General features: G+C 42.8%; 1 protein-coding gene across 1 annotated transcript; it reads left to right on the top strand.

The window, feature by feature from the left end:
• Positions 1-1,099: 1,099 nt before the first annotated feature.
• ANXA13 (annexin A13) lies at positions 1,100-24,977 on the top strand. Its single transcript, XM_086465718.1, has 12 exons — positions 1,100-1,114; positions 2,813-2,887; positions 13,538-13,616; positions 15,804-15,898; positions 17,599-17,769; positions 18,415-18,448; positions 18,529-18,608; positions 20,314-20,382; positions 20,601-20,702; positions 22,629-22,704; positions 23,542-23,654; positions 24,858-24,977. The coding sequence occupies exons 1-12, from the start codon at positions 1,100-1,102 to the stop codon at positions 24,975-24,977; spliced, it is 1,029 nt and encodes a 342-aa protein (XP_086321844.1).
• The last annotated feature ends 1,187 nt before the right edge of the window (positions 24,978-26,164 follow it).

Here is a 26,164-nt window from a genome sequence, read left to right as displayed (position 1 = left end):
GGATCCCTCACAGGGTCACAGGTCCTTCCAGAAAACCTGCTCCTGCGTGGGCCCCTCTCCAGAGGCCACCGTTCCTGCCAGGATCCTGCTCCAGCATGGGGTCTCCATGGGCTGCAGCTTCCCTCAGGGCACAACCACCTGCTCCAGCGTGGGGTCCTCCATGGGCTGCAGATGGATATCTGCCCCACTGTGGCCCTCCATGGGCTGCAGAGGGACAACCTGCCTCACCATGGTCTTCACTACTGGCTGCAGGGGCATCTCTGCTGTAGCACCTGGAGCACCTCCTCCCTCTCCTTCCTCACTGACCTATGTGTCTACAGGGGTGTTTCTCTCTCAAAAATAAGAATGAATTTTTTCTCATTCCTCTCTCGCAGCTTCTGTGCAGTATTTTTTACCCTTTCTTGAATATGTTATCACAGAGGCACCACCAGCATCTCTGATGGGGTTCAGCTTTTCCAGCGATGGGTCCATTTTTGAGTCAGCTGGCACTGGCTTTGTCTAGCGTGGGGGCAACCCCATATCTTTTCTCACAGAAGCCACCACGCAACCCAGAAGCCACCCTGCAACCTCGCCCCTACTAAAACCTTGCCACATAAACGGAAGAAAAGCAGTGAGATTCTGTTCAAAGTATTTTGTAGGAACTGAGGGTTCTCAATCGCATGTTAAATACCACTGAATACCATAAAATCTGGTATAAACTCCTCAGAGAAGGCATCCTTCTTTCTAAAATGTGTGGACAGCTCATGTTGGGCACTACCATATTTATGTTTTAAATCATTGTATTAGCAATAAAATTAGATAAATGAGTATGTATAATATTGAGGCTTATATTGTGAAATCCTGATTTTCTTTGGAGAAACCAGCCAGCTCCATGACCCAACCAGGATGTGATATTAGATAGTAGGGATAATAAAGCTACCATGTAATGATGAATACGCCCCACCTTGAAATGACTAGAATTTAAATAATGTCAGAAGTTATTGATTAACCCAGGGTTGGGTAGGATTTAACTGCTCTAGTAAAAGCTGACTGCTCCATCTGAATGCTTTTTTATTGAAGAGCAGAAGAGTTGCATCTTCCACACTCAGGCTAAGCAAAAATGGGCAGTTCACATGTAAGTAGTTACTTAATTTGTCAAGAATGCAACAATTTCCTGGTTTTATTTTTGTCCATTTTCACTTTAAATAGCATTAATACAGCTGCAAATGAAGATTTAACCTCAAAATCTACTTTAAGTGTGGATGGGAAACTTGTATGTAGCTGATAACATTGCTTAATTGCAGTACACGAATAATGAAACTATCACTGTAACACACTGGTTCTGAGTTTTTTAACACTGATTGGGGCTTAGTTAAAAAGAGCAGCACTTTAATTTGGAGAAAAAGAAATTATGCATATGATGTCATGGGAAAGCTAATTTTAGTTAGTCTAGCAAATTTGTGTTGGAACATTCCGGGCACTAAAATAGTTGCCTAAAGATGTTTGAAAAACCTCCTGTCCCAAAGGCCAAGACTTTCAAAATTTGGCTGTTTATCACTGAATAGTAGGGACAAGAGTAATCTGAAAGTGTGGTGCTCACAGAAGGGCCTGATTAAAATCCAGGTGTCAGGACTTACTACATCAAATTACTGTATGAGTTTTGAGTGAGACAATTTTGGCTAACATTTGCATGTTTAATAATCTGTATAAAGATGTTTAATCTCAGAACAACCTGATTGTCAAAAGTTTGTGGGTGGTGGGTCTGCATGATTGGTCCTTCTGAAAGTTAAGTAGCTTCTGCTGAAGAAGTTGGGGGGTTTTAGCTCCAATTTTAAAACTAATGGATAAAAGGCAATATTTGTTCAGCAGCTCATTTTGTCCTTGAATGCTGAAAACCCGCAGTTTTACAGTACGTATCAAATAGAAGACAGCCTGTTTGCTGATACAGGCTAATGTTACGTTATCTATGACTGATATTATTTTATTAAGTGATTATTTCTTTACTTCAAATTCAGCAAAGACTTGAGAGATGCCAAGCATCTGCTGCTTTTGGACCATCTCTCCAGGGCATTTTCTTTGTCAGACTGAGCAAGAGAGCCCTTACCATTTGAACAAAGTTCCAGTTAGTAAGCCAAGGAGCTTTTTGTCTCCCTGTGAAAGGGTGGATGGTCCCATCTCCACACTGTCCTTTTGTAGACTGGCTGCTTGCATAAGGGGAGAGAAGCAAGCAGTTCAGCAGCCTAAACTGACATAGGGAACAAGGCCAAGAAGGCTCCTGCTGCACAGCCCCATGTGTCCACTTAAGCACACGTCGTAGGGTTGTCGGCAGGCATCTGCCTGAGGGTCCTGACCCCAGAGAGCCTTTCACTGGGCAGTGCATTGAGTGCAGCATAGAGCAAGCATGCTCAATTTAGATTTAAACTAGTCACTGGGGTCCATCTATGGCAAGAGAGATCACAGCACTGCATCTTAGGGAGTTTTAGCAGTTTTATGACCTCCGTGCTGGACCAGGTAGCCTGGATGTAGGTGCAGTACACCGGAGTTGTGCTGTAGGCTTCAGTGGGAAGAGGTGTGAGCCCCTATTGGAAGAGAATTCCATGATTCAGCCCACGACGCATCTGGGAATTGCATCATTCTGTGTTTGTCCCTAGGAAATCACAGGTAATGTTGAAGAAATGCCTGCATCTGTTTTGGAGAACCGCTTCTGGAACAGCCTGGAAATACTCAGTTCTTAACAGAGCTTTTCAGCTGCAGTTTGTTCATTCTCTAATCTCATGTTTTGCAACCATAGGTTCATGAGTGTCTTGTGTATTGTGTTTTTTTAAACCTCCAGAGCAAGTCTTACAGACTCACAGAGGATATACGGAAACCAACCGTAGGGACTACCAGTTTGTCAGCAGATGAGCCAGTAAGCACTTCCTTTATGAAGGATGAAAGGGGCACTGTGGTGTTGCAGCACCTGTTGCTGTGGTTTATGGTGGCTGTGGGAGCACTGCAGTGGACAGGGGCAACTTCTCTTTCATGGGCAGCGCTAGAAAGCTGGGTAAAACTGGGTTGTTTCACTCTGTTGAGGACTGCATCTTTCCAAAATTTTGTCTGCTTTGAAATTTCAGAAGTGAATTTTTTTTTTAATAGCTCAAATTCTGCTGGGAGAAATATCAAGTTAATCCTCTGTGTCAAATGAGGTATTTTATTTGGTTAAATGGATTTAGGTTTTAAACCTTCTTTATTAAAATGTCATTATTAAATCAAGTTTTCACTGAAAGCTAAGCATGGTCAAAGAAAAGGTTCCATTATGTGGATGTTAAAATGGAACTTTTCAGCTATATCAAAATGTCTCATTTTAAAATGGAGCTTTCATCAAAACTAATATCTTCCTGAGCATGTTGATTTGAACAAAAGCAACAGATTTTACTGAAAAAAAACTTTCAACAAAAACTTTCCAACAGCTCTGAAGTGTATCTTTCTCTTAGAAACTGAGCTCTCGATTAAGAGCTGTACCTGATGCAACATTACTGCTCCAAATCTGCATATTGCTACATGCTTTTTGCTCTCTGAACTCAATCCAGACCCTTTTTCTACAGTCAAACAAAGTTTTTGACTGCACGTTCATAGAGATTTAAAGTCTCTAATTGTTTTCTGTTTGTGGTCCTGCATCAAGCTTATCTGTACTTCTGCTGTCCTCAAAATTACCACAAGTAGAATCAATCCACCTGAAAATCTGGGTTACTGCTCTGCTGTAAGCGAGGTGCTTTGGGGATGTTTTGGGAATAGCAGCAATGGCTTTGTTGATACGGTGGTTTGAAATGTTTGATGGATTTTGACTTTTGTGAAATTGTGTGATTGTTTTTTAACCTATCTCTCAAGAATCCAAGAAGACTCTCTATGCATTATTCTGTTGTTCTCTGTGACATTTGTGACTTGAATTAATCTGAGGGGTGTGCTATTTCTTTGGTTTTAATTTAAATTTTATTTAAATTTAAATTTAATTTTAATTTTCTCTGGGATGCCCTTGAGTTTCATCTTCTCATTGTAAAGCAGCCCAAACTTTCTGCAAGGGAGGACTCTATATTGTAAGAAGGGGGTGGTAGGTTGTCAGGGGCCAGATGGTTTGAGAACCTGAAGGTAAAAAAGTAAGTATAACCTGGAGAACACACTTGCCTGAGGAGTTCTCTTGGGGATAAGCTCACAAACATCACAAGGGACTCTGTGTTGCCTACGGACATTTCTATCCTTGTAGAAATGTTCCCGTACTACAAGTATTACTTACCACAGTGTGATTTTATTATCTCATCACAAAGCTCAACAATTGCTATTTGTTGCTTCCTTGGCAGACCAATATTCAGTGACAGTCGATTCTTGTTCAGTCCTTGGCCATAAGCCCATAGTCAGCAGAAGACAGAAATACCTTCTTGTTCAGTCGCCCCACACTGGGGGGGAGCTGTGGCAGATTCTTTTCGTTTCCATGGCCCCTTTTATCCAGGATATTTGCTGTTCCTTTTAGGTCTGAGGCTGTCCTGTGAGTGCAGCTTGTGGTTAACAAGCATTTACCCATGAAAAATTTATTTGTTTCTGGCAAAAAAAAAAAAAAAACATCTGAAGTATCAAAGGGTCATTATATTTATGTTTTACATAATGTAAACAGGTCAAACAATTATATTTCACAAACACATTAAAAATTCCAAAATATCTGGACTCTAATGTTCTTTGTGTACAACATTTTTGAGTATATTCTACCAAGTTCTGTTGTTACTATCCAGAAAAATTACTCTGCCTTTATTGTTGACTGTGACTACTCACTGAAGCAATGGACTGATTACTGCTGGTCTGTGTGATTCAGCTGACCTGGGAGTATCCTGAGACTTCCTCCACCCTGTGAGGTGGAAAGGAGTTAGACACAGAAACGTCCAAGTTCAGTAGACATAGTTGGTTTGTCGGACACTAAACATGCAATGTCTGTATAGCAACAGTCCTTCTGCTTGTGTATGAATATATAGATGGTGTTTAGATCATGCATCTTGCAGAGGAATGCTTTAAAAACGATGAAGGGACCAAGGGGAGAAACATGTAATCTTGGGGCTTCCCTGATGGGGTCCAACATCCTTCCAGTTCTTCTCTTTTTAAATAATCTGACTTTAGAGTACATGAAAGAATCAGCATGATGTTCCCAAAGGCTGTGTCTATGGTTTTCAGCCCTGCATGGGTATGCTTAAGTCATGTTAGCTTTCATGCTGGCATACACAAGAATTTACTTCAGTTTCATCAGTGTTAACTTACCAAAAGTTATTGCAAGTCTTAGTTGAAGTAACAAGCATAAAATTTTTAATAAGACATAAGAACACTTGAACCATCTCTGTATCAGTATGCAAGTCAGAGATTTGGTATCTCAGCTGAAAAAGAGGCAGAATAAGTCAGTTTCCAATAATTTTAGTTATCATTATCCCTAATGGCCCAGCATACAAAGTGTTTTCCAACCAGGTGTTATGGTCAATAAAATAAAAGTAGACAAGTCCACCCCAGCATAACAGAGAATTATTCCAGACTTGGAATTCTAGATTTGTCTTAGATGAATAAAGCCATCTGTTTGCCATTTTTTTTGTGGCTTCCATTTCCAAGAGAAGTATTAAAAGGAAGTGATGTGAGGTGCGACTCATGGCTAAACGCAGGCATGACGCCTCTGGAGATTTCTAGCATCATTGCCTGCCTCGGCTTCAGCTGCCACACCAGGGGAGTCAGGTCCCTGTCAGCCGTGAGTCACCTCTGCCAGCCCCATGCAAGTGCCGGGTGCTCTGGCACATCTCAAAAGTGTCTCTATTTAAGCAGATGAATTGAGCCCTCTACAAATAAAAGCTGCAGTTCGGCAGCTTTGGCACTCCTACTGCATGGTACCCTGGTAGCTAACTGATTTTAAATGTAATCTGTGTTAAGAAGTTCCACCAGCCACAAGAAGATCTGGAAACATTAAAACTGGATGATGTAAAATTCAGCCGTGAGACAACCCCCTCCACACAATTTTTTTCTCTTTGTTGTGAACTTCCCTATCATGATCATGAGCATGAAAAAACGGAATGGATAAAAAGTTAGCCATAAGCTATTATGAGATGATATATTAACAGATACTTAGAAACAGGAGGGACATTGTAGGAGAGAGATGGGTTTAATTTTGCAGTTTAGATAACTGTCAGAGCAATTACCTTCACTGTTGACACTTGTTTGTAATATGAAAAAGTAAATGCGACTCATTCTGTTAGGATCTTGTCACTGTAGTTTTAGTCTCAGATGTAGAAAATAAGATTATTTGCATTGTCAGTTTGGAAAGAGTCACTGAGTCTTTGCAAAGGCTGTTGAGTAATGAAGTCTAATCTACGTGACTTACATATATTGTGTTATCCATATAGACTTCATATAGAAATTGGTTTGTTCTTGATAGCAGCAGTCAGCAACGAGCTAGCCTGGCAGTGCATGTTGCTGTTGTACAGCTGTTAGACCTAAAACAACCGTAAGGATTTGGGAGAGTGACAGCCCGCCTGGCAGATGGCGGATGACATTCAGAGATGCTGATACCATTCTCTGAGCAGTCAAGGAGGCAGATGGCAATTTTCCAGTTACATATTGTGGTTGACTGAGAAAATTGCTCAAACAAACAAAAATGATAGGTACATCCTATAAAACAGCAGAGGAAGAAACCTTGAGGTAAAAAGGACACACATAGTCCTTAAGGTAGCACTTGCCAATTGACATATGTCAAAAAGGTGTTTATATCAACCCCACCTTTCAGTTACCACAGCACAATCCCTGCTGCGTGCTGATACTGTCCCACTGCCAACATGCTGCAGCCATTTACTTCTGCTTGTTTTTAAACATCAGTGCCCATCTACTCTGACCTGTGTGCTAAAAGCCTTTACTTTTCACATAAATTCCTACCTGAATAATTGAGCCAAATTATTTGAATTTCACTGAAGTGCTTGCAGAAAAACATCTTTCTTTGATGCAAGGATGATAGGAGATGGTGACCCCACCATCTGCTAATGACCAGATATCCTCACCCGTAAACAGCCTTTCCCAGTTAGATAAGACCCGACGTTGCCTACCAGTAATTGGTCTTTGTTTCTTTTGCTTCACCACTATATTAGAAAGCTCTAATATTTGGAAGTTTGTCTCATGGAAGTACCTATACACTGAAACGAAATGGGCTTTATCTGCTTTTCTGCCCTTTCTGATTGATGGTCTGGAGCTTTCTGAGCAAGTCACCCTTTTATCCCCCAGGAATATTTGCAGCCCCGTGCCAAGCTGGCTGACATGGCTAGGAGCAGGGCTGTGCCGGTGTCCCAGGGCCTCGCAGGAAGCAGCCACAGGCCGCCAGACTCCATTGCCAGCTTGGCCCAGGGCCATTGTCCCTCCCATGGCAAAGCTGGAGGCTGCCGATGGAGGGGCAATCCTCTGCTTGCCAGCTCCAAGGGCTCTCCCACCCACAGCTCTGAGATGTGGGATATGTGTCTCCAGGCTCTCTGACATGGGTGAGGGAAGTATGTTGCTTGTCAGGCAGGTTGGATGCTAGCACTGAAATGGCTTATCCTCCTCTCTTTTGATGTTCCTTCCAGTCTCAACTGCATTTTTAACTGACACAAGTAGGCAGATATATTTTCTATTAGGATGCATAGGTTTAAAATAAGGTGACAATATTATAAAAGAATAATATACCTTACAGAGGAGTAGAAGGCTGTGATTGTTCCTGTTATGCTCATACCTTCTGCTATGATCCAAAAATTGATCCAGTTCAAATAGCATTAAGTATTGAAAAATATATTTATGACTGGAAAGGTCTGTTCTAGTAAATCACAGTGCTGATGAAGTACAAATGTAGCATCATGTTTTCAGTCTGTCTTTGGAAGTGGATCAGAATCAAAATACAGCAGCCTACTCCCATGTTTGTTCTTGCGTTTTATTCTTAACACACGGAAATGCTTGGAAATGAATGATGAGATTTGGGCGGTTTGTCACTAAGACTGTCCCTTTGGGTGGGAGCTGAGAGTTTGTTCTGCTAACAGGATGTTATCCTAACAACGTGTGATGTACTAGAAGACTAAAACCACAAGATCTAAGATAACATGCCTTTTCTTTTTCCTATCCAGTACTGTTAATCTAGTTAACCTTGGATTCCAGTTGCATTATAGCTCATTAAAGGTTTCTGCCAGGATAAATAATTAATCATGAGTATATGTGTGTTGATAAAAAATTAATCATGTAGGTGCTGATTTGCCAAAAGCTGTGTTCCATGATTGTAACTAATTTAACTATTTATTAATTTCACAATAATTAGTTTCACATCTCACAGTTTAACTAATGAGATGAACACTCCAGTCCTGTGGTTTATTATGCTAACAAGATGACTAGATGATTTGGGACATTTCTTGGTGGACAGAGAAAAGGAATTTTCCTCTCCACACAAAAGAGGAATACAGAAAGTCATAGAATTGGAAGGCACCTTGAGATGTCAGCTCACTTACCCATTGCCTATAGCAATATCAGCTCTGCGCAAACCAGTCCTGACAGCTCTAGCAGTCCTGAGCTGGAGGAGAACTGGTTCATTAGTTGGAGACAAGGCTCCCCGAAGGTCTTTGAACTCGTGACTTAGTGGCTGTGCATGGTGAGAACGGAGAAATCTTAACAGGGTCCACAGTTTCCTATCTGTGATGGGTTTTCAATTGTTTTGGATTGTCTGTTTCTTTTCGGGCATTCCTGTGCTCGCCTTTGGGGTATTATGGATTGTTTGAGGCTTGGCTTCCTAAAGAAACAGGATGCACGACACTGCAATATGTATGTATCTGTTACCATAGCTAAAAATATTTGAACCCACTGGACAACTTTTAGATTCATTACCAGCAGGCTGTTAGTCTCAAAATTATTAGGTGCCTGTTACATTTCTTGAAAATCTTGAGATGAGAGAGACTGTGTTAGAAATCCCCTGAACAAAAGACTGAGGCATGAGATCAACCCTTATAAGACACCAGAGAATCCACACAATGATTATGCCTGTGCCCGTTGTGGGAAAATCAGCCAGACAGGAGATGTAAATCTGTGGGAAACCAGGCAGAGGGGTTTCTGGTTCTCACTCTTTTGGTAGAAAGGAAAGCTCAGATTGTTGCATATGGAACTGGTTTGTGTCATTCTTTTTAAAACCTTGGTTTTCTCCAATGCGCTTTTGTGAACGTAATTAAATATATGTGAAGAATAAGAAAACTGATGAAATAGCATGATTCTGTTGCCCACTTCCAGTAACCATTGGTGGTGCCCTCAGGTATGTGAGACATCTGTACCAGGTTGACAGATGCAGGTCCTGCAGGAGACCACTCATTTCTGACAGGCAGTGGGCAGCTTACCCTGGGGCATCTCTAATGGTGCCAGATACCTAAGTTTAGACAACTGAATACTGCCCTAAATTTTATTCCAGATCCCACTCACTTGCAGGAGTCGGTGCTATAAAGACCATGGGTTAGTCTGCCCTTTCTGTGTGCTGCCATTTTGAGATTTAATTTTTATTTCCATTAAGCCAAAGAAAAATGAAGACAGCAAGCAAAAATAAGCTTGAAATTAGGCATCCACTAAATAAAGCACATAAATTAGACCTGACAAAAATGAAGACTGGACTCAACATCCCTGGGTCAATCCAGCCCTGTTTAGATCTCTGCCCGTAGCTGTTAGACCTGCATCTCAACTGCTCTTGTCGTCAGCCACATTTCTGCTGGCTCTTCCTACCAATTTTCTTGTAAGGATCTGCATCTGCATTTATCCATGTACATTATCAGTATCGATCTGTTAAAGCACCAGTGGGTTAGCACTGCCAGCAGCATCCCAAGCAGCTACCCTTTCTGTTGTTTTGACAGTATTCCTCCATAAACTTCTCTTCCTGAGCATGGTTGTGGCATCTACTTGAGATGATGGAAATGGAAAAGTAGTTGTGATTGCTCAGCTGTATTATCAGCTGTTTTCAGGTAGGGTACGTTGCCTCTCTTTTGCAATACAGGAAGGTACCTGGCATGCTCATGGCAGCGTTTCTTGTTCTTGTCTACTGACAGATAAGCACATTGTATCTACTGTGAGCTTAATTGTCTTTAGCTCAAGGAATATATTAGATTTTGTCTTCAGAAATGTCTGCAATGTATTGCAACATCCCACCAATTCTAACTACTGATGTCTTCAATCCACCAGAGTTCTTATTCCCCACTCCCCCTCTTGCCCCCACCACCGCATGTCTTTCTTGGTTTTGCTGGCCTTTTTGTTAAATTCGTGCAGCATAAGGGCTCCCACATGCTGAAATATCAAAGAATAGTCTCTAAATGCTTCTCTAAGCATTGCAGACCATCTTCAACTATAAACTCATCTTACATCTCCTTAAAGTCAAATGTAATTTACAGTAGGAAAAACTTACCCACCGCTGGTGGGTAAGGCAAAGCAAAGTACAAACCAGCACCTTGCCTTCGGGTGTTTGTGTAGGTGTTTCTGTCCAGGCTGAATGACTGAAAGTGGGAGTGAATGCCAGATGAAGCCCTTTTCCTCTCACTTCTCACCTGTGCATCTTCTGTCCCAGGTCAGGAGGAAGTGAATGTGGAGCAACAGTTCTTGACTCATATTGTTGGAGTGAATTTGGGGGTCTATAAATTAGAATAGCACTTAGATACTACGAAGTAGTCAAATCTATGCATTCAATATGGTAGCACTTTTCTCTGTATTTTTTCCTCCAGAACTGTACCTTTTTTGCTGATTTTTCAGCTGCTTTCCTGGTCCTTACCCTCACGAAGAAGTGCTTTGCAAACAACTCTAGAATAATTTCAGTACTGGCTGCCTAACACAGACAACAGGATCAACTGTGAACATAATCTGAAAAGCATACTAACACTATAGAGCCAAAATAATAATAGCTTAATGTCACGATCATTTACTTTATTCAGATATTGCACCCTGTTCCTACAAACAGCTTTGCACAGGGGAACGGCAAGGATACTGTCTTTGCGGCTTACAGTGTTCTTTGGGATTGCTCCAGGGTGCGTGACACAGATGCAAGAAGTAATTAGGAGCGCATTACCCAACATAATGATAACTCTGACAATACTACCAATCGTATGTTAAAAGTATGGTCTGAAGTGTTTAAAGGCAATTTGCATGTTAAACTTGATATTATGGACAGGTTTGGACAGGGCGAAACCATACTGGCACCACACGCTGCTGTCTGCGGGACACACTGAATGGAACAGGCAGCAGAGCATCCTCCGAAATGCTACTGCTGATGCTCATTGAATCCGCCATGCGTTGAGGAGCACCTGGACCACAGTCCTTATGTCAACACTGTGCCTGTATGCCTCTCCAGCAAAGAGGCCCATTGTGCATGCAGCATTTGCATCCTAGGGCTGTATATCCAGAACAAACATTTCTTGTATTGTGCGATCCCATTATTGTGTTCCCCCAAATTCATCACCCAGTAAGTCTGGTTAGCTGTCGTTGTTTGTTTTGGTATTATTGAGAACAAAGGTGAATTTTATTCTCACAAGAATGAACATGAGGGTGTAGCATCAGAAAAGAAAGAAATTAGAGCTGCTTAATTTTCAAACATGTTGTGCAAAAAGATGTTTTCTGTACATGATTCCACGAAAGGAGAAGCACGTACACTGTATCATAATAGAAAATGTGAATGCAATTCATTTTGGATAGACAGTGATCAGTGCATCTGTTTTCTAACTTTGTGCTTTTCCCTTTCCTTTTGGACAAAATTCCCGAGAAATTTGATGACCATTAAATATTTTCCCACTAGAAAAATACTTCTTATATGCATCTGTTTCCACCTTGTTTGAAAGGTTTAGAGAAGCACATGTGTGTGTCAGAGCAGAGAGTAGGATACACATTTACAAGCAACATTTGTGTTAATGATGTGGCAATGAAAGTGTTACCTTGTGCTGTAGAGACCAAGAGAAATTATTGCATTGTTATTGTACCTTACTAAGTGCTGTTGTTGTAAAAATAACTTTCAATTTCAGTGAGATGGCTGCAGTACAGCAGCTACCGTTAGCAGGACGTTGTAACCTAGCTGCTAACTGCATCAGAAAAGCTAGGTACCTAAATGGTCTTTAGTCTGTTACAAGGGTACATTGGTAAAGCAGCATAGGACTGGATTTGGGTTTTCTCCTCAAGAAAAGACCCTTTGTCTTTTGACAGAGGACTCCTTTATCCAGAGCTGTAGTTCTTCCACTGGAACTAGTAGATCACAGCATGAAACTTTCAAAGAACAGCAACAAACAGACTTCCAGGCTGTATCTATACTTGTAAATAAAACTGGTTGTTCTCTGGCCAGATGGGTATGTGGCAGAGCATGGCCCACAGCCATATGGCTAAAATCTCTTTATCCCACAAGCCGAATGATCTTGTGCCTAATGTCTTTCAGGAATCATCTCTGCCCTGTGCTGTCCCCAAAGACAAGGAGGTTAATCAGCCATTTAGCCTCTTCTGCTCTTCAGTTGGCTGGTGGCATTTTCAGAAGGGCTTAAAATCAGACTGCCATGCCCTGGGGTGTCATAACCCTTAATTAACGGTGGTGGTGCTAGTGCCTGACAGCCCTGCAAAGCGAGTAGCGTGATCCACATGCTGCTATTTGAATGGAAATGCCAAAGCACTTGCAGTGCCCAATTAGACCCCCAAGTCCATGGTGTGCATATAGTTCTACTTGATTTAGGAGCCCAGAGCTTTTTTTCCAGTGTTACTTTAGAGTTTAGGCCTTTAAAATATCTGATTCATGATATTACAGGGGTTGAAAACGCTGCTGACCAGGTCTCAGATACTTCTACCATTGTCTGAGAAACAGCAGAATAGAGGGTGCACCAGCATTTCAGCCCTTGTAATTCATCGCTCGTCAGATTAGTAGGAACAGGCATGGTTTTCTGTTGCCATTGATATGGCAGGCTGTAAACTGCTGCTGCAGCTGTGGACTTTGAGTTATTATCCCTGATAGATTTAGCTCAAGGTAACCACATGTACTATTTTGCCAAAATGAAAAAAACACCAGCTTTATCACGTTATATATCACCAGTTATCTTGTTGGCATGAATGCATCAACGCAAGAAAGGTTTGCAGGACCAGTTTTTATTCAGCTGATTTGGACTATAAGATCCTGGTACTTACAAACGTGCTGCAGAGACAGGGCCTAGTTCTGTATGCAGCTGATAAGGCATTTATATTGGCCTATTGTTAAAGTGGTACAAACAAATAATATTTGATCTGGCATGAAGATGCCTAGTATGAAGTTATTACCTTTAAATTATTTGAATAAGCCTGAACTGGCAGAACAAAGTTCTATAGGGTCAGCACTATGTGTCATGTGGTGACAGCTATTTGTAGATCCACTGCAGAAGCCCAAGGGGTAGATACAGTATTTCAGCAAAGCCCAGAGTGAACTTCACAGTTTAGGTGGTATGAACAAAGATCAAGCAAGAACCTGGCCCAAACTGCTGTCATCCAGAGAGACTAATGCAAAATTGTTTCCCATGTATCTGTTGTGCCTCTGTCTTCCTAGTCAACCAATAAACACCATCATCATGGTTTTGATGCAGACCGAGACGCCAAGAAAATACATAGTGCCTGCAAAGGAGCCGGTAAGAAAGCTCTTGTTTTTTATACAAAGGGCGATTCAATATTATAAACAGCTTATACATACACTTAAGGCAAAACAGCTGTTCCAGCCAGGAATCTTTATGGTTTCTGTCACTTACTGACTCGAAGAACATGCACACTCATGAAGTTTTGTACGATTAAGATAAATGAGAAGGGAAGCCAGCTTGTTCCTCAATGACTGGCAAGATCTAGTTTGTTAATTACTTGGCTCCAGGCGATTGGGATAAACATGATATTTGCTCCCTGTGATAGGAACAGCAAGCTATCAAGACTGATATGATAGTCATGGGGTCCAGCTAGTCAGGTTGGATTAAGGTCATGGTTATATGTCCTTCCCCAGGCCTTCCAGGACCAGTAAAAAAAATCACCACCTCCATACGTTCATCAGAGCCCACCACAGCTCCATCAGCTGAAAGGAATATACAGTGCTCTCAACCTGCATCAGTGATTTTTAATCAAAAATACTGTGTCTCACCATCTTCAAAGGTAGTTTGAAGTAAGCTGGCTGACTGTGCACTGTTGTGAATGAGGAATGCACAGTATTAATGGGATCCTCAGGTCCGTGGAGGTGACAATGTCCAGCAGAAGAGCAGCCAGGCAGCAAATGAGAGCAGTAACTCGCTCGAGGCATTTGCACAGTAAACACGTATATAAGCATTTCTTCCTGGTATAGCACTGGCACTCAGAATCAGCTAGTGAAGTGCTGAATTTGAGCAACTGTTCCTGTCATGTCAACTGATCCCCCTCAAGAAAGTTCCCCAGAGGACCCTCCTACTGAAGGTTTCATCTCACATTGTCATATAGGAGTGCTTTTCCTTCTAAAATTGAACCATGCCTTCTGCTTCGCTTCTAAGCAGGAAGAACTGGACAAGATGCCCTAAACTTGTCCTGTATGTACCTGGTGGTGATATACAGGGATGAAAACACATCAGCTGCTGATGGATGCCAGTGCCACTTGTATTTTTATCCTTTGTACTGGTAGCTCCTTGGAAACCCTTGTTGGTCCCTGCTCCCAAGAACCTGAGATGAGGCACGGCACAAAGCCCAGTAGGTAGATGCAGCAGATGGAAAAGCACAAGGAGATCATGGAGCAGTATCCACTGGTGTGACATGCATGCATCAGCAGACTTGGCATATGGCTTGATGCCTTTGATCTGCCATCTAAAGTGGGCATTTTGGCAGTGCCCATCACATGCAGAGTCATAGGTCTCTCCTGATACACATTCTCCATTTCGCTACGTGTCTAGAAGAAATAATGCCTGAGGCAAGCTGCTGGGCCTTGGACGGAAGTGCACCAGGACACGTGCAATAGCCACACTATTGTGTCTTTTGGGCATCACTATAACATCACTGCAGTCCTGTCCCTTTAGCCACAAACATAATGGATGCTTTCCAGCAGCTTTGTTTAGTGCAAACATCTGTTTAAATGGCTGAGGGCAAGAAAAGTACCAGAACAAGGTCATTGCCTTCAGTAAGCTGCTTCCATCCATTGCATAAGTTACAGCTCAAAGCTGCCTGAGGGCTTTCTCCTGGAGGCGTTCTGCATGTTCAGTTCCCCCTCGGTTCCCCAGAGATGCAGCTGCTGTGATGCCCATGCTACTTTTGCCAAGAAACAGCAACAGCAGAGACTCAGACCACAAAGGCTGGTTCCTGCTCCTTTTCTTGACCATTTACCGCAAAGCACAACCCTTTGTACAGGCTGTGGGTTCATGAAGCTGATTTAAACAGATCCTCACCTGCCGCAGCCTCTTGCCCCACGCCGTTCGTTCTGTTGTGCCGGCACAAGCGTTTGCACACTTAATGAACTGGATCTGGTGGCTGATCCCTCGGGACTACTCAAACAAGCGTTGCCACCAAAAACGTGTATGTCAGCCTACGGGCACTGGCATAACCCTGATTTTAGAAGCAGTGTCTGACCATCTCAAACAGAGGACTTAATTTCCCTGATAAAATATGAGCGGCACGAGATGGTGAAATTGTATTGTATGGTCTGAACATTGTAGCTGACTACAGTTAAATATATCCTCCAAAGAATCTTAGATGTTACGAATCCTAAAGCTGGCACCAGTGGGGTTATATAGCCATTTTTTTCTCTTTAGAGATCATGTTTTCTTCCCTCTGCATTAGATTCCTGATTAAATAATTCCTATGCACAACTTCTTTTTCAGGAACCGATGAAAAGAAAATTATTGAAGTCTTGTCAAGTCGAACATCAGAGCAGAGACAACAAATAAAACAGAAGTACAAGGCTCTGTATAACAAGGTATTTCAAAATAAATGGCCTCTCTGTTTCAAACCACATGCCTGCTAGAAATACAGCCTACGGGCCTTTGCTTTTGAAAAAATCAAGGGCACAGTGGATTTAAGGAGGACACCAGTTAGTTTCTGATTCAGCAATTTATTTTATCTCCTAAAATAGCAATTATATTTCTAATCTTAGGCCTCAGAGTCTTCTTGAAATCAGCCTTAACCAGATCAGAGCATTTTAATCAAAGATGGGAGAGGTAGAAAATAATTCATAACTGAAATAAAAAATATTTCAGCTTGTGTTAATCTTCAGCACATTCAGAAAAAGGAATTAATGTAAAAGGGAAATTTTAAGTCAGAATCTCTCTCAGACCAGATGAAAATTCAGAGGAACTATTTGACCTTATATATCTTACATATATTTTTGTTGAATTTAATAGATGTAGTATTGATTTCTTCCAGTAATGAAGCAGAATACGCTTTGTAAAACTAAGAATTCTCATTGGGCACTTGATACCTGGAGGAGGAAATGTAGACTGCCTTACTGCCTTGCATGTAAGAAAAATAAAGCTTCCAATATATTATTTAGGTAAACAGCTGAATCCTGCAGATCTTATTATTAAACTGGTATTTTCTTAAGGTCTGCTTACTCACTAATCATTAATCAATATTAATAAGACAAGCAGCACTGAACCTGAAAGCCTTCTATATGTAAAACTTACAGCAAACATGATAAAGATTTTGGTTACCTAAATACTATAGATTTAGTTCTATAATGAGGATTAATAAAAATAGGCATTAGAAAGGAGCGAATGCCATGAGACATCCCAGTTACATCAGCACGTAGCAACCCTTCTCGCTTGCCTGGGCAGCCTGAATCTCTCGAGAGGGAGCCGCAAGTTGCACCATTTCGCTCTGCTGCTGCTCCAGGAAGCAATGTTCACTGTGCATGCGTTGAATCTGCTCCAACACGGATGTCAGCCTCTGACTTGGATAGCTTGAGTGTTCACTCGTGATTGTGTGAGAGGGTATTTAGGAACAATAGCTTTAGAGCTGGGCTTCTCGTTCGTTGTTCTAAACTTGTCGAGTACTTCCTCGAAAGTACTACAGGAAATGTTAACTGCAGATAGGGCTTCATATAAATCATCCGTAGGCATCTTTCTCAGCATACATACACTAGCTAGTTCTTCTCCAGGGTCTTACTAAATTTTGAATTAAGTAGATCACATCACAGAAGGCTGATTATTTTTTTTTGGTGGTGAAAATGCTGATTGCTTGGCACCAAAGCACTTTGTAGAAATTTATTGCTTTTTCCAAAGTCAATTTTAACCAAAACTGGAAGAGAAATTTGGTGAGTTTGATCCCTTCTGTTGCAGCTCTTTCGAAGCAGGAAGTTTCTGTGTTGTGTTTCAGAATAAAGTCTCCTGATAAGCTTTTAAAAATGCTAGTTTTCATTTGTTTAACCATGTAAGAGTCAAGTGGACTGATATCAGCTGGTATTGGTAGATGGGATAATCATCTCATTCAATCTGAAATAAAAATTTTGGGGGAATTTATTTTGCAAAAAAACAATCCACATATTTAAAGGCTTTTTTATGTTTTTGTCCCTTTTTGGTACAGAAGCAGCTTTGAAATCATGAAAATCCCCAAAACAAATTAAGAAACCTCCTAATCCCACCTCAGCTTTTGTGCTAACCCTTCCAACTATCCCTGCAGGATTTGGAAGAGGTCCTGAAAGGAGACCTGAGTGGGAATTTTGAAAAGGCTGTGCTGGCTCTGCTGGACCTGCCCTGCCAGTATGAGGCCCGAGAGCTTCAGAAGGCGATGAAGGGCGCTGGGACGGATGAGTCGCTGCTGATTGAGATTCTCTGCACACGAAACAATAAGGTTGGGACACCATGCCTGACCTTCCTTGGGTAGCAGGGCAAAGAGCTCGCCGAAAGCATCTCCCTGAGAGGAGGGATCAGGCCACCTTCCACAGCTGAAATGCCTGTTGTCAGTGGTTGCAGTAGTAAGGCTGCCATACCAGGGCTGAAATTCTTCAGGAGTTAGTTAGGAGCAATATAATTCAAATTCCTTCCTTGGTCCTAGTCATATTTCCCATGGATGGCACAGAGGCAACACTGATGATAGAGAAATCCCCGGGTGCCTGTTAAAGGCAGCTTTGGCGCTGCTCTGACCGTTCAGAGGGGGCTCCCACCAGATATGGGAACACAATCATCTTCAAAATGCCCTTTAGCTTATGCCTAAACACAAGTGAAACTAGAGGGATGCCTGCAGAAGGTGTCTCTTGAAATGCTGTCCTGAACCGGGCTGGGTTTGAGCTGTGTCTCTGCACTGCAGTGAGTCCCAGCACTAGCCAGGAAAGGGAATTCGGCTTCTCCCACTCCATGCCTGCTGCGCCTCAGGCAACATAAACATGGTACTGACTTGCTGGTGTTTTGTTTGCTGATTTATTTATTAGTTAATTTTAGTTAGTTAGTTATTTCTAAATATTTTTTCCTGATTTATTTATTTGATTTATTTGCCTAGGAAATTGTAAACATAAAGGAGGCATACAAACGGCGTAAGTAGTATCATCTTTCAAACACCTTCTTTTAAAGCCTTTATCACTGGGTGAACCCTCACAGATTTTCTTCTCCACAGTCTTTGATAGGGATCTAGAGTCTGATGTCAAAAGTGACACAAGTGGCTCCCTACAGAAGATATTAGTCACTCTGCTGGAGGTAAGGCTGGGGGCTTTCCTCTTATACAGCTACCTGACAGAGATATTTCCTTTTCTCTATCCTGTCTACCCTGCATAATCGTACTAAGTATTAACTGGTATTTATAATAATGTAATTGTGATATGTAATATAATAATGAGGTAATTACAGTAAGCAAAAGGCATTCTTCAGTATAAGAGCCTTCTATATGTATAGCTTTTAATATACAAAATTTTAATTTATAAAATCAGAAGTAATTTTATAAATTCCAATACTTCAAAGACAACAGCATTGTTCCATTATTATTTATACCAGATTGATGGCTACAATACCCATTCAGGGTCATAGCTACCTTGTGATGAATTCTGCCCAAACCCAGCAAAATCTGATTTCCATCTCAGCTGAGGATTTCACAATTCAGGTAGATACAGAACAGAAGAAAAATATTGGTGTTATGTTAGTTTTCCATTCACCAAAAAAGCATATTTTCCGTTAGAACACACTTTATTTTAAACCACTTACATGAAATTAAAGACACAATTTCATGTGTCACAAATATACACAAGTATATTTAAGAACAGTAGGATCACACCTAGAAATACAACATGGTGGCCAGTCTGATTGGACAGCCCTGAGAAATGTGAAGATTCAATAAATAGAAGAAGCTTTAAAGACCGAACAGTCACATCACTAAATATATCACAGTTAGATTCCCATTGATATAGCTCTCTTCAGCTTCTTGGGGTATATTTTCAGGAGTGACAAACACATATTATTCATTGATTTATTTTTTTTCATAGATTTTTTTTCATAAATTAATCCTTCATTATTTCTACCAGGAATTACAGTGTTAGTGAATGCTCAGCGGATATAGTTTAATCAGGAAAATATTTTGCAGTTATCAGGGCATAATGACAGATACACCAGCTGCTTTCCTAAGAAACTTTGCAGTTTGAGCCCAGGGTGCCGTACGTACCCAGCAGCTCAGCCCTCTGGGAGTGAAAGCCAAAGGCCGTGCTGGGGCCATTCTGCCCCAGCTCTGTCTGCACATCTTAGCCCCACTCCCGCCTCAATATCTGGCCACACACGCTACCACTTCTCACCAGTGGAAAAATAACCGCAAAAAATGGTAGGAAGCAGAACCAAAGAGCAAGCCAGGTGGGAAGGGACCTCTGGAGCTACTCTAGTCCAGCCCTCCTCAGAGCAAGACTAACTCCAAACTCAGATCAGGCTTTCCTCTGATTTTGTTTTCTGCTCTAGACACATGCTGGAGGGGGGAAGGGAGAGGGAACACCCATGGGACGGTAAGGAGTCTGGGGACAAGCAGGACTAGTGGGCCACCCTGCCACAGGGGAGCATCCACAGGGTGTAGTCTAATGCCATGCAGCTGCCCACCTCTGATAGTCCCTTCCAGCTCCAGAGGCATCCAAGTTGCAATCTCATTAGGGTCCCAGCACATAGCAAATAAAACTGGGCAATAAACCCTACCATACAGGCTTCACCCCTAAAGTCAGCAAAGCCAGGGGCTGTGGTAAATGTGAACAGACTGTTGAAAGCTGTACCACCAAGTCCCACCATGCCCCGTTACTAGGCATTTGTCAGCAGATGGCAGCAAAACTATAACCAAAATATTTGTGAGGGCCACAGGCTGACAATCTTTGATTCCACTACGAAATTTAACCAGCACTTGGTCTGGGGTTTTTTACGGTCATGTCCTTTTCTGTAGGCAACCCGAGACGAGACCCAACAGGTCAATGCAGAGCTCGCTGAGCAGGATGCCACAGAGCTGTATAAAGTAAGTGCAATTGTGGAAGAATCCCCGTTTGCCCCGTGCTGCACAGCAAGGGCTGCCTCAGGGGTGTCTAAATGCACGAAGCATGGGTTCGATGGCAGTGTAAGGAGATAAGCAAGGAGGGCACAGGCTGGAGTTTGGTGGATCAAGGGCTCTGGCTGACATTTTGTTTCTACTGTGAGTAAACAAGTGTTTCCAAAAAATAATATGTAATCTTTAAGGCAGGAGAAGGCCGCTGGGGAACAGAGGAGCTGGCTTTCAATGTGGTCTTAGCAAAGAGAAGCTATAGTCAGCTGAGAGCTACTTTTCAAGCGTACGAAAAGGTGAGTTCTCTTCTGTGATGTGGGTTGCAAGGGGCCTGACATGTTGTTTGTAGACCCTACAACGACATCTAGAGCAGGTGATCCTTTCTTTGCCATTTTAAAACTTTTTGAATGCTTTAAGAACCTTGGAACACATTTTTTATACAACTGGATACCAATCTTATGGAAGTAGGGGACAAAAGCTGTATTTTCTGCCAGTGAAGAACCTATTCCCCTTCATAACCTACACAACATCCAGCCAAATAAATGTCACAATGTCGTTTCCTTCCCACAGCTGCATGATGGTGGGTGTCCCCACTCCTGCAAGAGGACCAGAAGAGGGACAGGTTTAAAAACTCCTGCCCTGAAGTAGGGTTTTTCTTTTCTGATCTTTTCCTCTCCTCCAAAGCAGAGCCTGGCAAGGTCTCTCTTCCTGATCCCCCTGCTTCACACGCTTATGTTGGCTGGGCAGAGGCACACCTCCAGCCTCTTCCTCTCTGCCCATGCTGGGCAGCCAGCCTGTGCAGATACTTTGCTGCACTTCCCTCTGTATCCAGACATAAGGCAAAGTAGGCAGCAGGATCCCAGCTGTCTGGTACTTGTGCCTGTGTCACCCACCAGGGACATTTTACTCATGCCTGGGCCTGGAGCTGACTTCTACTGAGACCTCTCACCTGGAAATGACCCAAGAAAGTCAAAGCAATGGGAGATCCAAGGTTCTTCCCCTGGCAGCGAGGTAGAAGCTCATCAGTGACATTTATTTTCAGGGGAGGGTCACCCCTCCAGTCACTGGTGCACAGTCCTGAACTTCCCTAGGATGACTCCGGGTTCATCAGAAAACTGTAACCCTAGGCACTGAAGATGCAAAAACCTTCAGTCAAGGCCCAGTTTCAGTGTCAGCATAGTAAGGAACCCATAGCTGGAAACACGTTTGCAGCTTAATCCAGGTTTTGGTTTGTTGCTGGCAGGAGAACAAACCCAGTCACTAACTGATACTCTCTCCCTCAAAGTGGCCCAAACCCTGGGGGTTCAGTTAAGTGCTCTGATAGCCAAGCTACCTTGGCTTTTTGATTCCTAAAGACAAGCAGATCAGGTCGCCCAAACCAGTCCACCACATCCTGCCTGGCTGTACTTAAAGTAGAAGTGGGCCAAGATTAAAGCCATGCAAACATCAGTCCTCCTCTGCAGTTGGAAAGATAAATAGGGCAAGATCTAAACCAGGTTGGGGGTTTGCAGAACTGAAGCCTAAATCCTCAGAAAGTACCCCTTGCTGCCTTGTACAAATGGTCTCCCAGCTCTGACCTGAAAGTCCACTAGAGTCTTGAAACATGCAGGGCCATCCTGATAGGCAAACAGAGCAAAGTAAAAGCCTTTGAGGTTCGTGAAGTTCACAAGTCAGGATAAGCTCTCTTTTGAAGTGGCAGCCTGTTTTTCCCCTTTCCTACAGAATAATACGAAAACTTGGGAACAACTGCAGTGCTTGTAAACTTTCCCTGGGAAGCCAAAGACAATAAGTAACAAAACTTCATAGAACTGGTAAAGCTCCAAAAATTATCTTATTTGTGTGGGAGCCATCCAGACCCTTTGATAGAGGGGTTAGAGGAAGCTTGAACAGTTTCTCCTGACTAGGGGTCACTCAAGAAGAAGCTGCAGCTTCTTTGTCCTAGAAGCCCTCAGATACATGCAATCGTTTGATGTAGATTATCCATCTCTTAACCATCATGCCTTGCCTGGCTGCATAGACCTTCTTCTCTTGGTGCCAGTGGATCCGTGAGCACTTACACCAGAGGAGAACTTAATTTCCCCTGGAATTACTCCCTTGGAAAGTCTCTAAAGGATCTGAATTGGCCTTTTGCCATTGGATCCTAAATCTGATGCTGGTTTTATGGCAGTGGAACGATATGTACAGACAGCAGCTCTTATGGCTCCTTTTTGTTGTCCTCGTAGGTGTGTGGGAAGGACATAGAAGAATCCATTAAAAGTGAAACATCTGGAGATCTGGAGAAGGCTTATCTCACTCTTGGTAAAAAATAAAAAAGGGTCAAGAGCTTTCTTTTCCAGTTCTTGCCATCATCTGACATTGTGTGTTGGGGGTCTGTGTACAGCCTGGAGACAGCCATCAAGATAGCTCTAAACTCAGCTGACATATCTGCCAGGAAAAGAAGAAACAGTTTTCAGTAGTGATTTGGATACCTTGGTTTTAGAAATAAAACTTGCTAGACACAACTCCGCTCCACACAGCTAAATTATTTGCCCTCTAACACAGGGCAGCCACCTCCAAGCTGCCCCTGAGGCCATGGCTGTTGATAACTTCCAGTGGATGCCTGGGCATGATCAGAATAATGCTAGCCAGCCACCACAAAAATGTACAGAGGCCTTGACAGCAATTTAGCGCTGGGGATGACTGACCGGTATTTAAGCCTGTGCCCTGGCTCTGGTTAGCTTAGTGGTATTGCTGTTATCTGTCTGGATCTGGGCTCTCTCAAACCTTGCTCCTGTGAGCTGCGGAGTGAGCAGCTACCCCAAGAGTAGATGGGCAAGAGGAACTCCAGAGGGGCAAATTCTCTTTCTCATTCATTTTGTTTTCACTGTGGAACGGTAGAGTACGCAGTGCTGACCATCTCACTGTGCAACATCCTTTCCCTGTGGAGAAATATACGTCCCCATTCAGACTCCAAGACTTCTCCTTGCATACTGATAGGGGACCAGTCACAGAATGAAAGCCCTACCAGCTCATATGTCTGAGCATAAACCCTAGAGAGTTTCCTTCATTTCTTCCTTGTTTATTTCCTTCTCCTTGAAGATGTATCACGAAGTATAAATATACAACTATAATGAAGTCTCTTACTGTTTTCTCCAGTCAGCTGTGCCAAAGACTGCCCAGGTTACTTCGCTACACTTCTGCACAAGTCGATGAAAGGATCTGGGACTGATGAAGAGACCTTGATTCGCATCCTTGTGACCAGGGCTGAGGTAGGGTACCCTGCGACCTATAATACTCGCATCAGCTCTGGGAGAAATACAAATGGAGTGAGTCCTGGCAGATCATGTGCTCAGTCAACCCATTTCAGCCCAATGACATCAGTGGTCACACTCTGCTTTTGTACTGAGGCAACTCTAATTTTGACATTGCATCTATTTCTGTTTTCAAAAGAACTAAACCAGAAAGCATGCAGGCAATTTCAAGTGGAGTCAACTGTACCTGGTTAAAACTAACTCATGGGGAGGTCTGGCCCCAATAGGATGTATAAAAGTAAATTCCTAGTTAAGTAATGATAAAGCAGCAGTTCCCAAATTGAGAAGTGCATATAAACATATGTTGCCAATTCTGTCTAATTCCAGCTGGGAAAAACAGATGGGGAGGAGGGAAGAGAAATAAAGAGCCAAAGGAGATAATTGTCATTTTAAAAAGCACAAAACTGCACAAGCCATTTGAGATCCTAAACAGTCTTTGAGTTTTCCTTCCTTGTAAGCTGTATAGGTTGTAACCCTGGAGCTGTTTCAGTCTTCACATAGAGGAGAAGTCGTTCACAGGGCCAAGGAGAGGGTATTTCTCAATGATCAGCAGTGTGAGAAATTAGGCTCCAGGCTCCAGGCTAGGCTCTCTGTTAAGACACGTCCAATCATGATAACATTTAAAACCGCAGTGATAAAGATCAGGCCCATGCCGTGGGTGCCTTGTCACAGGAAAGCTGAAGACAAAGCATTGAATTCTCCTCCACCGCCCCGCAGTAACCAGAAAATTACTTCTGTGGGTGGAACAAAACTCTTTTAGCCACACTCCTGGAAGTGCCTGCTTCTCTGCTTGCCATCATGGAGTGGCCTCAGGAGCTCGCAGCGACCTGTGCAAGTTTGTCCAGTACCAAGGCTGTACCTGCACAGCACTGCTGAGTGCCGGGCAGAGGCGCCCCCAGCTGCCCCAGCACAACTTTCCACACAGGCCCATACCCCGCTTCGCAGCTAGTGCCCTCTCACCGCACCATTTGACGTGGGCTTACCTCAAATCCAAATGTTAATCTGAAAGTCTGCAAGATTTGTAGACCTCCTGCTTTCTCCTCTCCTCTTCCCACCGGGTGCAGTGGACCTTGGATCAGACCCCAGGGGTCCTGGTAGGAGCAGGGCATACTACTCAAAGCACGTCCCACTCTTCTAAAGAGGCTCTTGGTGTCTCCTCAGAACGACCTGCCAGCAATAAAGGAGAAGTTCCAGCAAATGTACAAGAAGTCGTTAGCTGAAGCTGTCCGATCTGATACCTCTGGGGACTTCAGAAAGCTGCTGCTGGCTCTTTTGCACTAAAAAGCCATCAAGAATGAAGAGGCATGCTGAGCAGCCACCTCTTGATTAGTTTCCAAAATAGCGTCCAAAAAATGTGGCATTAGCACAAAGAAAAAAATCCAATTTATTTTCTTTCCAGCTGGGAAATGTGTTGCCAAGTAATGCTGGACATGAGGTTTATGTTATGGCTATCTTGCCAAATGTCCTTAAGCAATAAAGACATGTTAAAAAACCTATATCTAAACTGACCTCTCTGTGTTTGCATATGTGAAGGAATCTTCTGTCATTGTTTCTTCTGGGTAGATTTTCTATCTTGCTCTCATTCTGAAGATTATCCCTGTTCTTTCCCTAATTTGATGGGTGCCATGTCATGCTGTTACAGTCCTGCCAAGAGAAAATGGATAGTAATTTCTTCTCAGCCCGTTATCACAGCTCTTTAAACAACCTGAGGGCTGTGAATTAATGACTTAAGACAGGCCCTGATTAAAATCCTGCTATCAACAGGGAAGGTCGGAGTGATTTCCCTGTCTGTGAGTTGCCCTTTCAGCATAGTCACCTGCTAAGTTATCCTTTGAAGGAGATAAGGACTTGCAGTCTGCAACGGCAGCACCTCCTGGGATATGGTGCAGGAGCATAGCTGGGAAAGGGCCTTCATGAGGTGGATCTGTCAGGCAGGGAAATGCTGTTCCCACAGAGGCAGACATGGGCCTCAGGACAGCTGCATGGTCTCCATCCTTGGAGGTTTCCAAGATCTGACTGGACAAAACCCTGAGCAACCTGGTCTGATCTCATGGCTCACCCTGCTTTGAGAAGGAGGTTGAACTAGAGACCACCAGAGGTCCCTTCCTCCTTGAATTACCCTGAACTCCTATAATCGCATGAGAGAAGATGTAAATGAAAATAACATGATGGGCCCTGACAAATAAGAGGAGAGAAAGAAGAATCTGGGTCAAGGAGATGGACTTGTGAGCATTTCTTTGTTTGAGTGTATCGCTCTGCAAGGGGAAAGGTCTTTCAGACCTAGGTCCTCTGAGATGTGATGGCTTCTGGCACCTAATTCTCATTGAAAATAATATTTCTGAAGCACTGGACCTGTTTCTCCCTGCTTGTATCAACGCCACAGCAATAGTACCCGGCCGTCTAGTTATAGTTGGTAAAGATGGGGCAAAATAAATGGGAGATGTGAAAGATAAAGGGCTTTTAAGAAT

Source organism: Leptosomus discolor, chromosome 5, assembly GCF_034619465.1.
Source record: "Leptosomus discolor isolate bLepDis1 chromosome 5, bLepDis1.hap2, whole genome shotgun sequence".
Lineage (NCBI taxonomy): Eukaryota > Metazoa > Chordata > Aves > Leptosomiformes > Leptosomidae > Leptosomus > Leptosomus discolor.
This window is presented reverse-complemented; position numbering and strand designations above follow the sequence as displayed.

What these genes read in the sequence shown, in the direction of transcription:
- ANXA13 (XM_086465718.1), top strand. An exon ending in TAGTGCCTGCAAAGGAGCCG is followed by an intron (nt 13,617 to 15,803) that starts GTAAGAAAGCTC and finishes CTTCTTTTTCAG; the next exon opens with GAACCGATGAAAAGAAAATT. An exon ending in TCTGCACACGAAACAATAAG is followed by an intron (nt 17,770 to 18,414) that starts GTTGGGACACCA and finishes TTATTTGCCTAG; the next exon opens with GAAATTGTAAACATAAAGGA.